The 13518-nt window shown below is 42.4% G+C and overlaps 1 protein-coding gene and 1 pseudogene across 2 annotated transcripts in view; one reads left to right on the forward strand and one right to left on the reverse strand.

The window, feature by feature from the left end:
• Positions 1-5219: 5219 nt before the first annotated feature.
• Positions 5220-13518, forward strand: part of MOGAT1 (monoacylglycerol O-acyltransferase 1) — a 41472-nt gene continuing 33173 nt past the window's right edge. For both annotated transcript variants that reach the window (XM_526044.6, XM_054679420.1), the window contains exon 1: positions 5220-5459. In XM_526044.6, coding sequence (XP_526044.3) covers positions 5366-5459 — 94 coding nt within the window. In that variant the 5' untranslated portion in view covers positions 5220-5365. The remainder of the gene's footprint in view (positions 5460-13518) is intronic.
• Positions 11255-11636, reverse strand: LOC104005400 (ras-related protein R-Ras2-like; annotated as a pseudogene).

The raw sequence follows: 13518 nt of genomic DNA on the forward strand, positions 1-13518 counted from the left end.
TGAAGCAAAACAAAACATCCACTGGATTGGACTGTCTTTGTCTATTCAGGCTACTATAGCAACATATCATATACTGGGTGGCTTATAAACAACCACAATTTATTTCTCACAGTTCTAGAGGCTGGGAAGTTCAAGATCAGGGTGCTGGCATGGTCAGGTTCTGGTGAGGGCCCTCTTTTGAGTTGCAACAGCTGACTTTTTGCTGGGTCCTCCTATGGCAGAAGGAGCAAAAGAGCTCCCTTCAACATCTTTTATAAGGGCACTAAGTCCATTCATGAGGGAGGAGCTGTCATGATATAATCACTCCCCAAAGGCCACACCTCTTAATACCATTACCTTGGTGGTTAGGATTTCACCTAATGTAAATTCTGGGGTACTTGGGGAAAAAACAAACATTCAGACCATAGCCTGGATCTTCTTGGAAACTGGAACTAAGTAATGGAAACTGCTTTGTCATGTCCCCAAGGGCACTGTTGTTGGAGTTGCTGACTGCCTCTTTTATAAGATTGCCTTGGGTTCAGGACAGTTGCAGTAAACCTTCTGAATCCCTTTCTTCTTGTTCCTACCTTGAGTGGGTTGCTGGACCTCCAATTACTGTCCCAGGGCAAATGCAAATGAAGATGTGGATGAGGGTCATGGGAAGAGAAAGGACATTTAATAAATACTAGTCATTATCCTCATAATTTCTAACAGTAATCAGTCATAGTGTTACAACAATTTAAAAGAGCAATTAGGGGCTGGGCACGGTGGTTTACGCCTGTAATCTTAGCACTTTGGGAGGCTGAGGCAGGTGGATTGCCTGAGCTCAGGAGTTTCAGACCAGACTGGGCAACAACATGGTGAAACCCCATCTCTACTAAAAATACAAAAAATTAGCTGGGCATGGTGGTGCGCACCTGTAGTCCCAGCTTCTCTGGGAGGCTGAGGCATGAGAATCGCTTGAACCTGGGAGGCAGAGGTTGCAGTGAACCAAGATCACCCCACTGCACTCCAGCCTGGGCAGCAGAGCAAGACTGTCTCAAAAAACAGACAAACACACAAAAGGAGCAATTAGGGAAGCACATATTTTGTAGAGAAAATGTCACATATTAACATAAATTAACTAACGGAGAGACAACACTTGAACTTCTATGAATGGAGTTTTCGAAGGAAAATGTGAAAGGAAGGAAGGCAGGAATGGTACATGGGGTCTGAGACCTTGTGTGTACTTGTAGCAATAAGAAAATATGGAGGAAAGGAAACCTTGGACGGTAACCGTGGGGCTACAAAGCCTCACCTTCTCAGGCAAGGTTCCTGCAACTTTCCCCAGAGCAAACATTGTCATACCCGAGCCTTGTCAGATTGATCAAATAGTTAATTGAGAAGACAATAAGAATGTAGAGGGACCACAGCAAATTTCTTAAACTTTGTTCAAAAGAGCCTTGAAAATAGAACTTCTTAAAGCACATTCCATTGAAACTACCATAGTGATGGCCTTCTATTTTACTTTAACCAGAGCTGGCCGCTCTCAGTGTTGTGTGTTTGTGTGTGTGTGTGTGCGCGCGTGCGCACGCGCGCGTGAGAGAGAGAGAGAATACTTACTTTTATGATTAATGCATCTTATGAAAATCAGAACCATGACCTTTGCCCTAAACTATCCCCTCTAAGGACTCTGTCTAGACAGAATACTAACAGAATGCTATTTCCTTTTTAACCTAACAATGAGAACATTTTTACTTAAGTTACAGTAAAACGTCATGTTATAGAAAGACATTGTCACCTTTCTACTAGTAGATGTTAGTTATAGTAAAGTGCACAGGAAGAAATAATTAGAACAAGGAAATGATTTCTTATTTCTCAATTCCAAGAGTAGCCTTTCATAATTGTTGAGACAATCTGGCCTGTGACCTTCTTATTTCTTCATCAGAGTTGAGAAGTAGAAAGAGGAACCATACCCATCAGTAGAATCCCAGATCTTCAAAGGGACTGTGTTGGTTCCTTCCCCAGGACTTGCCACAGCTGTGGTGCTTGGTACATTTTCATTGAATTATTGTAAACATATATATGTATTATTCACTCATATTTAGCCAATTCCAGGCCCATAGGAACAAAGCTGACACTTCTGCCAAATGTATTTTTCTTTAATCATTTGCTAAAATATTTGTTGACTGAATGGATAACTACACCTCAACCCAAATGACAGGTTCAGTCATCAGCACTCTTCTACTTACCCTTCAATGACTTGTTCCTCTGTTGTGACAACACTCCCTTTCTTCCTTATATTATTTGAGAAACAGCCTAGTATAGCAGTTAGGCTCCGGAATCTTAGGCTCATTTAAAATTGTTTTGAATAGCTTGATGAATTAAAACTTTCCCACTATGTAAATCCAGTGATCACTTAACTCAGGTAACTTGGCACACAATATGTAAACAAATAAATGCATGTTGAATGTCAAAAGGATGAGTAAATAATTTAATTGTTGATTAAAATGGTGATGGACTGTTGCATTGACTGAGTGCTGGTGAGTCCATGCTTTGTTTCAGTTGGCTGTGATGGCTGTGACAGGATATGACAGTTCTTATCTATCAGCTTAGTGCTCTGGGAAAGTAACAAATACATTACTAAGCAAGCAAACTCCAAGTGATCAGGATCAGGAGTTCTCGGTGTTTTGCTCTTCTTTACCGATAGATTTGAAATCCAATGAATCAAACAGTCCTACCATTTATATGTCCCATGCATATCTCAAGTCTATATTTTCCCAAGCTTCCACATCCTCTACAATCATCCTACAATAGCCTTCTTAGGGGATATGCCTACTTCCACTCTTGCTACCTCCAATCTGTTCTAAATAGGTGCCCATTATTCTGTATCAGCCTATGTGTTTCCTTCAGGGCACTGTCACACATTTGGTTGTCTACATAGGTAGGTATTTTCTGTTTCTCCCACTAGACTGTGAGCTGCAGCAAGACAAAGACTTTTCTTATTTACCATTGTAACTCATCTCCTTTCCCTACCCAGTGCCTAATACATAGAAAGCTTTCCACAAATAGTCAATGAGTAAATGTGTGTGAATTCTCAAAGGCACAGAGACCTCATCTTAATTCACGTTTGTGTCATCAGTACCAAGGACAATGCCCAAGGCAATGCAGGCACTCCATAAATGTTTGTTCTGTGTTTGGTTCAGTTGATGAAGGGATGACTCGCCTCTCCAGGTTTTATAGAAATTTGAATCTTCTCTATTCTGCCATTTACCAGCTGTGTGACTTTAAGCCCTAATTTCCTCAGCTGCAAAGTTGAAGTGAATGCGTACTTTGTAGGGTTTTTGAGATTATGCCTGTGAGGGCTCTGCAGAGTGCCTGACATAGTGTGTGTTCATAGTGTCCCCACCTAGCACTGGGGGAAGATTCAAGGAAGAAATCTAAAAGGAAAGAAGAAAGTGACTCCTTAATTAGGAGGAAAAAGAAACCCAAACAAGTTTTGCATACAAAAAATCACAAACAACTCCTCCAAGTGGCCCTGGTATTTGTTTTAATCCAACTCCCTTTGTATTAAAATGTTGAAGGAGAAAAGGGCATAGGATGGGGGAGAAAGGAGGGCCAACTATATTGTTTTGCCCTGTTCCAAGTCCTCTTCAGCAATGACTTGACAGCTGCTCATCATTTTGAGTTTTTCAACTATGTGGTAATTAATATTTATAAATAAAGTGCAGTGGTTGCTCCCAAGGACTAGGCACTATTTAGAATCTAGCCATCCATTTAGCACATCGTAATTGAAACCCTTCAGTGTCTTGTATTGCTCTTGGGGTTCCAACTTGAACCCTAACTCAGTCTGCAAGGGTCTGGACCTTGCCCACCATTTTTGCCTGATGTCACCCCAATCTCACCCTTGTCCCCCAGGCTCTCACTCTTTGAGCTCTTCTAGGAGTTCAGCCACAGGACCTTTGCATATGTGCTTCCCTTTGCCGGGATGACTCCTGGGTTAACTAGATTTGGCTACAGCTCAAGTAAGGGCACTTCTTCAGACACTTCCCTGACCGTGCAGCAGTCTTGGTTTTGGAATCTTCTAGTCATTCACAGTAGGGTCTTACTTGTAATTATACACCAAATTGTGTAGTTGTTTTGCTTATGTCTGTTTCTCCCTGTACTCTGAGAACAAGACAATGAATAGCTTGTGTCAGGCCTCTGAGCCAAAGCTCAGCCATTATAACCTCTGTGACCTGCATGTACACATCCAGGTGGCCTGCAGGAGCCAAGAAGCCTGGAGCAGCCAAAAAAACCGCAAAGAAGTAAAACAGCCAGTTCCTGCCTTAACTGATTAACCAACATTACAACATTTTACCATTGTGACTTGTCCCTGCCCTACCTTAGCTGATCGATCGACTTTGTGACATTCTTCTTCTGGACAATGAGTCTTATGATCTCCCCACCCTGTACCTTGTGACCCCTTCCTCTGCTAACAATAGATAACCACCTTTTACTGTAATTTTCCATTACCTAGACAACTCCTATAAAGCAACCCCTTCCCCATCTCCCTTCGCTGACTCTTTTTCGGACTCAGCTGACTTGCACCTAAGTGAATAAACAGCCTTGTTGCTCACACAATGCCTGTTGGTGGTCTCTTCACACGGATGCGCTTGACAGCTTGGTTATCCGAGCGCCCGGATGGTGCTCAGCAAGTGGCAAGTGCTCAACAAGTGTGGGTTGAATGAATGAATGGGTGAAAGATTCCCGGAGCTCCTGTAGGGAACTGAGGACCCAAGAGTGAGGAAGCCAGGTCCCCTTCCCCATCCCCGGGGAAATTGGAGGTGGCGGGGGGACACAGATCAATAAACTAAGAAACAAGTCTCGCTCATCTCTCCAGCTGGTGTGCGATTCCTCAAACTAACCCTTCCCCAATCACAGAGGGTTCGAATGAAGGGGTGGGATGCTGAAGGCAAGCGCTGGGTGATCGATCAGCTGAACAATGGTCAGATCCTGGTGGAGATCCCAGGTCCTCAGCCAGGCGGCAGGAGCCCGCGCTGCCCGGCTCGGGCTGGCTGCCAGTTGACCCCTCTCCCCGTCCCTCGTGTCCCACGCGGCGCGCTCTCGCCAGCGCCCGGGCGCGCCAGCCAATGCGCCCGGGCCGCTGCAGCTGCTCCGGGGCCAGGGCGCTGGGCCAGCTCTGGCGCCCGGCGCTTGTGATTGGCTGCCCCCAGCCTCAGCCCAGCGCGCCCTCCCACCCAGGGCGCAGTTGGGTCACCGCTCGCTGCCTAGCCTCTGCCTTTTCCTCTCCGCCCAGCCAGTGCCCAGCGCGGGGCCCGGATCCGGCCGGGCACTTCCCACAGGAGCCGCAGAGCAGCGTGGGTGCAGGCTGCAGTGGCTGGCGCCGTCCTCGCCCGGCCAGGCCATGAAGGTAGAGTTTGCACCGCTCAACATCCAGCCGGCGCGGCGGCTGCAGACGGTGGCCGTGCTGCAGTGGGTCCTGAAATACCTGCTGCTCGGTAAGGACCCCGCCCCCCGGGCCGCGGGGCTTGGGCTCCGTATCCTCCCTCGGGACGGTCCGGATTCCAGGACCTGCATAGAACCTTCCAACCCTCGTTCCCCTGTCGGCCAGAGCAGGCAGGTCAAAGACGGCATTTGGAGCTAACGTGGACTCTGGTTTCCTCACAAGAACCTCATCGCTAACGACTGTTTAATTTTATTTTCTCCTGCGTTATTTTTTTAAATTGAGGTGCACCTTGCCTACAATAAAAGGCGCAGTTATACGGATACAGCTCGATGACTTTTGGCGACTGTATCTACCAAAATGTAACCATGACCCCATCGAACGCATGAGCACTTTAACCCCTCAAAAGTTGGCAAGCTCGTTTCTCGAACTGTTGATTCATAGATGGCAAAGTAATGCCTCAGTAGTTAAAACCTTGTTCCTTCCTCCTCTTTGTCTCCCCACCCTCCTGACAAAGAGCAGTGTTCCCTTTCCCGTTTTGGAGATTTCCCGGATACATAGCAGTACCTTTCTGTAAAGAAGGCTGCACCACTCATTGCATTCGGTTGAGCGGTTTCTCTCTGGAAATAGTTTGACTCAGGAGCGTGTGTGTTCCAGTTGGTTCCCAAGTTGAGCCCATGAAACATACACGAGCCGAATCATTAGATGGGGCAAAAACTTGGGTGGTTTTTGTTTTTGTTTTTTGTTTTTTCCTTCATATTTGTTCTGCTCTTGAAGTAAATAGGGGTGATGTGGGAGGAGGGAGGAATTTGGGGGAGACCCTTCTATTGAAACATAAACTCTTCTGAAGACTAAGATCATGTGTATGCTGTAAGATCATGGATTGTACAGCGTTGGGGTGGTAATAATAGTAATAAACCCATTGCATTGGAAAGTTTTACACTTTTAAAACTGCTTTTACATTTCGAAAGCCTGAATCAGTGGTTCTCAACCCTGGATCTAGATGAGAATCACTGGAGAAGCTTCTAAAAAGTACAGATGCCCAGGCTCCATCCTGGAATTTGTTTATTATTATTATTATTATTATTATTATTATTATTATTTTTGAGACGGAGTTTCACTCTTGTTGCCCACGCTGGAGTGCAGTGGCGCGATCTCGGCTCACCACAACCTCCACCTCCCGGGTTCAAGTAATTCTTCTGCCTCAGCCTGCCGAGTAGCTGGGGTTACAGGCATGTGCCACCACACCTGGCTAATTTTGTCTTTTTAGTAGAGACGGGGTTTCTCCATGTTGGTCAGGGTGGTCTCGAACTCCCAATCTCAGGTGATCCGCCCGTCTCAGCCTCCCAAAGTGCTGGGATTACAGGCGTGAGCCACCGCGCCCGGCTCATCTCTGGAATTTCTAAGTCATTTGTTTCAGAATGAAGTCTGTACACCTTTTTTTTTTTTCCTTTTTCCTCTTTTAAGAACTCTCCAAGTGACTCTCCTGTGCTGCTAGGTAGAATTTACCAAAAAAAAAAGTAATTCAAAGTGTTAACTCATTAAGTCCTCACAGGCTACACCGTGAGGCAGGGTTGCTCTGGATCAAAGCACCATGGAGATAACAACACACAACCTTATCTAGCGCTTGGTATGTGCCAGGTGCTGTTCTAAGCAACATCCACGATTAACTAGCAATTTTCACAACATCCCTGTGAGGTAAGGACTATTCCTACACTCCTGGTACAGATGAGGGAACTAAGAGGTGAAGTAAATTGCTCAAGGCGATGCAGCTAGCAGGACGTGGTAGAGCTGGTTTCAAACCCAAGTATTCTGCCCAAAGTGTCTGCTTTAACCACTAAACTGCTCTCTTAAATGGCCTGAACTTGGAGTCCGACTTCCTAACTGATCATTCAACACATCTCTGATAGCCACTGTTCTTTTCTTTCATGGCCCTTATCATTGCTTGTATCTGTGTATGGCTGTGGTGACTTGAGAAAGTTCTCTATGGCTGTCTTAGTCTACAAGCTTAGTGAGGAAACACACAGTATATGTCTGGCCCATGGAAGATATACACAAATACTTGAGATATACACAAATACTTGAGATATACACAAATACTTGCTGAATGGCTCTTTCTGGTCTATCACCCAGAATTGGAATTATGCACCCACCAGATCCCTAGAGTATTAACTCATGTAATCCTCACAGCAACCTGGTGAGGGAGGGACTACCCCTTACCCTCATTTTACCAATGAAGGACCTAGGAGATAAAGTGAATTACTCAAGATCACATGGCCCAGTAGTGGAAAGTCGAGACACATGTGACCGCATGTGAGTGGATTAGTGACGAGGACATGGCAGATGCTCAATGACCTGTGTCTAATTTGAATCAAACTACAGTGGTTCTAGATCCAATTCACCTCAATGTTTTTGTTTCATACATTTGACATTTGTGTTAGCAGGAGCATATTTTGTATTATATATCTTGGAAATTATATTGTGGGAAATTTCAAACATACAGAAACTAGAGAGAAGAGTATGAATTCCCATATACCCATGACCTAGGTTTATAATTATTTAATAATTTGCCATATATGTTTTATCCATCATTTTGCGAAAATATTTTAAAACAAATCACTTTTTTGTATAATTTTTTTTTAACTTTTAGGTTCAGGAGTACATGTGCAGGTTTGTTATATAGATAAATTGATCATCATGGGGATTGTACAGATTATTTCATCACCACAATAATTGGCATAGTACCCAGTAGGTAGCTTTTCCTCCTCATCCTCCACCCTCCACCCTCATGTAGGCCACAGTGTCTGTTGTTTCCTTCGTGTCTAGTGAATTCACACATTAAGATATTTTAATACTAAATACTTTAGTTTGCATATTTTAAAAATAAGTATTTTGTGTGTAACCATAGTACTCTTGTCATACCTAGCATAGTTAACAAAAATTACTTAAAATCATGTAAAACAAGTTCAGATATCCTAAATTGTACCAAAACTACACCTTTTTTCTTGCTCTTTTTTCTTTTTGGTAGAAATGGGGCCTCCTTATGTTGCCCTGGCTGGTCTCAAACTCCCAGGCTCAAGTGATCCTCCTGCCTCAGCCTCCCAAAGTAACGGGATTACAGGCGCTAGCCACTGCACCCAGACAAAATACACTTTTACTGGCAATTTCTTTGAGCCCAAATCCAAATAAGACCCATGCGTTATATTTGGTTTTTATGTCTTTCAGGTAGAACAGTGTCTCCCCTTTGTTTTCTTGTCAGTGAAGCCTTGATGAAACCATTTGACATGGGTCCTGCAGGATGTCTCACTTTGTGAGTTTGTCGGCTTCTTTGTAGGGTTAACTTGTTCCTCTATCCCTTGTATTTCTTTTAAAAGATGGAAGTTAGAGCTAAATGCTTGATTAGATTTAGATGAAACCTTCTGGGCAAGACTTCTTCCCAGGTGTTGCTGTGCACTTCGTGTTACATCACATCAGGATGCACAGAGTGTCTGCTTGTCCCATTATTTGGGTCTACAATTGGTCAGTGGGTCTAGGAAGGAAGTGATCCGAGGTGATGACTGGCATGCTGCAAACTTTCATCTAGTGATTTAAGTCATGATGCTTGCCCGAATTACCTGTTTTATTTGAAACTGCAAAATGGTAATTTTCTTTTTTTTTTTTTTTTTTTTGAGACGGAGTCTCACTCTGTCGCCCAGGCTAGAGTGCAGTGGCGCGATCTCGGCTCACTGCAAGCTCCGCCTCCTGGGTTCATGCCATTCTCTTGCCTCAGCCTCCTGAGTATCTGGGACTACAGGCGCCCACCACCACGCCCGGCTGATCTTTAGTATTTTTAGTAGAGACGGGGTTTCACCGTGTTAGCCAGGATGGTCTCGGTCTCCTGACCTTGTGATCTGCCTGCCTCGGCCTCCCAAAGGGTAATTTTCTTATTCTATCATTTATTCTTCATTTATTAGCTAGAATTTCTGCAGTTAAAAATTTTGTCTCATCATGTAGCACCATTTGACTACCCTACAATTCAATTCTTACAGGAAAGAAAGGATAAATACTCTCTTCTTTCCATTTAATTATCAAGTTTCAAGTAAGGAGTTGATATAATAGTTACTTCCAGTGGTGACGAGAGATGTTTTATTAATGATGTTTTAAGATCTCTAAATCAAAATCCCAGAATGCATGTTTCTTCCCATCACCAGGAAAGTGAGTTTAAGCTATTAGTACTTGGAATATATTTTAAAGTAGCAAAATGTTTCATTTAGTAATAAAATCAAACAGTAAGCCCTCCTTCTCTGACCCCCAACCCCCCTTCCCAAGCAACCACTGATCTCCTTTTTTTTTTTTTTAAATACAGACGGGGTCTCTCTATGCTGTCTAGGTTGGTCTTGAACCCCTTGGCTCAAGGGATCCTCCCACCTTGACCTCTCAAAATGCTGGGATTACAGGTGTGAGCCACACTGTGCCTGATCTGATCTGATCTGATCTGATCTGTCACCACAGATTAGTTTGCATTTTCTAGAGTTTTGTATAAATGGAATCACATCATATATACTCTCTTTTTGTCTGGCTTCTTTCACTCAGCGTCATTACTTTGAGACTGTTTCTCATATATATCAATAGTTCATTGCTTTTTGTTTCTAAGCAGCATCCTCTTGCATGGATATATTGCAAATTGTCCAGCCATCTATTGATGAATATTTGGCTCATAGCTATTATGAATAATACCACCGTGAACTTTCACGTACAGATCTTTGTATGAACATATACTTTCTTTATTCATAGGTAAACCAAGAATGTAATGCCTTGATTATATGATAGTTGCAGGTTTAACTTTTCTAGAAACCACCAAAGTTTCTTCCAAAGTATTATATCATTTTACATTCTCACTGGCAGGGCATGAGAGCTCTAATTGCTCCATGTCCTTACCATCACTCGATGTAGTCTTTTTAATTTTTGCAATCTTTTTTCTTGTGATACTGATCAATTTTAACTGTAGCACCTGAAGCTATATAAGGGTATGTCCTATAAACTTCATGGGATTTTTGTACATGTTCAATAAAGTGACAACTTTGTACTTTAGTATCTAAAAATCAGGAACATGCTTTTGAATTGTTTAAACACAATCCACAGAATTAAAAAACAAAATCAGAAGCCATCCACAATTATACTAATTGTCAACTGAAGTTTTACACTTCATACTTGAGTTATAACAGTCAATATCTAGTAGGGAATACTGAAAATGATTTCAGAGTCTCATCCTGTTGTACTCTGTTGGGAAGGTTTCTTGAGCAGACATGTGACTGGCCAAAGGTGGGTACAACCAAAACCAGACCAGCAAGTAAAAGTTCTACCACAGCTTCTGTAGTTTCCACTTTTTATGTTTTGTCAGTTAAAAGTGAACAACGAGAATTAAATACTTATCTTTACATATTTACAAGGTATGTTATGAAGTATATTTGCTTATAAACATATAAAAATACTTATTGGCTGGGCGCAATGGCTCACACCTGTAATCCCAGCACTTTGGGAGGCCGAGGTGGGTGGATCATGAGGTCAGGAGATCAAGACCATCCTGGCTAACACGGTGAAACCCTGTCTCTACTAAAAAGCTACCATGCCTGGCATATATATTTTAATGAAACCAGAAATTTTGAAGCAGCCTTGGCGTTTCCTTTAAATTTGTCTGGAAATGACCATTGTATTAGCTTCATGGAAAGGACTCACCAGCTTCTTGGTCTAAGGCTAACGTGGTGATCATTTGTCTAAGGCTAGAAAGGTACTAATGAGATGTAAACTATAAGGAGAGAAAAAGAAGATGAGGGCTTTTCCTGGAGGCTGATAGCTAAAACTCAAAGGATTCTAGAAAATGACACAGTAGCAGCCTTTCTTGTCTTTTTCTTTCCGTGTCGGTTCTGGTGAAGAAGGAAGTTACTGCTCTTGAAATTTCCTTATAACTTGGACAAGTTAATGGAAAGCTTAATCTACATTCGTTCTAATCTTTGCTAATGCCTTCTGGGTATGCTGCCTTAAGTTGCTGTACTAACTGTGTCCTTCCTATGTTACTTGTCTTTAATGATCCAGATCTGCTTTATTTCCAATTAAAATCATTGGAAACTCATCATAATCCTTTACTCTGAGGATCTGTCTTTGAAATGTATAGATTTTTTCCAAAACTGCCTCGACCTGTGACTCAAAAGACCAATAGGAAGCCCTCACCAGTCTTGATATTCTGTTGTCTCATGGCTCCAACCAAACTCTTCTTGTTCTGCTTTATCTAAAATATCTAGCCAGCCTGCTGTGTTATCTGTCACACACTGCTTTGCATAGGAATCTTAAGTGATTGGGTCATAACCCATTAGAAAATAGAACTGGATTAACTGGATGATGAGTGCCGACTTGCCCACACACTTCCCCCACTGACCACCAGGAGCTAAGAGAATGTTGCTGAGTCCCAATTTTTGCAGTTTTAATAAGTGTGTAGTGGTGTCTCCATGTGGCTTTAATTTGCATTTCCTCAGTGACTAATGACCGTGAGCATCTTTTCATGTGCTTAGTTGCCATCTCTATTCCTTGTTGAAGTATCTGTTTAAATCTTTTGCCTGGTTTTTATTGGATTGCTTGTTTTCCTATTGCTGAGTTTTGAGAGTTCTTGTGTATTCTAGATATAAAGTCATTTATCAGCGATGAGCTTTGTATAGATTTTCTTTCAGTCTATGGATTATCCCTTCAATCTCTTAACAGTGTCTTTTGAAGAGCAGAAGTTTTAATTTTGATGAAGTCATTTGTATCCATTTTTTTAATAGATTGTGTTGGGTGTCGTATCTTTAAAATCTTTGCTTAATCTGGCTGGGCGTGCTGGCTCACGCCTGTAATCCCAGCACTTTGAGAGGCCGAGGCAGGTGAATCACCTGAGGTCAGGAGTTCAACACCAGCCTGGCCAATGTGAGGACACCCTGCCTCTACTAAAAATATAAAAATTAGCTAGGCATGGTGGTGGGTGCCTGTAGTCTCAGCTACTTGGGAGGCTGAGGCAGGAGAATTGCTTGAACCCGGGAGGTGGAGGTTGCAGTGAGCTGAGATCGTGCCATTGCACTCCAGCGCCTGGGTGACAAGAGCAAAAAACTCCGTCTCAAAAAAAAAAAGTTCTTTGCTTAATCCAAGGTCATAAAAATTTTCGTCTATCTTTTCTCCTACCAGTGTTAATAGTGTTAGGTTTTCCATATAGATCTATGATCTATTTAGGGTTAATTTTTGTGTGTGGTACAGTGTCTAAATCCATTTTTCTGCATATATATAATCCAATGGTTCCAGCTCTTTTTTGAAAGATCACTATCTGCTCTCTACTGCATTGCCCTTGTGCCTTTATCAAATATCAATTGCCCATATATGCATGGGTTTATTTCTAGACTCTCTAGTCTGTGCCATTGATCTGTTTATCTATCTTGATGCCAGTACCCTGTTGTTTTGATTATTATAGCTTTATAATAATTCTTGAAATCAGATACTGTTAGTCTTCAAACTTTGTTGGTGGTGTTGTTTTTCACAGGTGTTTTGATTATTCCAAGTCCTTATCATTTGCATATGCATTTTAGGATCAGGTTAACAATTTCCACACCAAAAAAAGCCTCCTGGGATTTTGATTGGGATTGCTGTTTGATTGGAATTAGCTTATAGTTTAATTTGTAGAAAACTAACTGAACTGATTACAGTGCATATGTCCTAAAACCAAGAACATTTCTCTTCCATAGCCACAGTACAATTACCCAAATCAGAAAAATAACAATACAATACTATGACCTATAGACATTATTCATATTTCAGAAGTTCCCTTACTAATGTCCTGTATAGCAAAGGAATCCACATGTTGTATTTAGTTGTGTTAAACAGAAATTATGGGCAGTCATTGTTTTGGACTGAGCTCCTGCACTAGGCTCCAGCAGACCTGAGCAAACCAAAGTGGAGTCACTCATCCTGTGTGCCACGTGATCAAACTTGAAACTTCAAGGAAGCAGGTAGATCTCCAAACAGACCAGTTTCCCTGAAAACAGGAGATTCAGTCTGCCTGAGTCCGTGTAATAAGGAAGTCTGCTTTGCTTTAACTTTATGAAAAAGCAACCTGAAGT

Source organism: Pan troglodytes, chromosome 13 (assembly GCF_028858775.2).
Source record: "Pan troglodytes isolate AG18354 chromosome 13, NHGRI_mPanTro3-v2.0_pri, whole genome shotgun sequence".
In the NCBI taxonomy this organism is placed as follows: Eukaryota; Metazoa; Chordata; class Mammalia; order Primates; family Hominidae; genus Pan; species Pan troglodytes.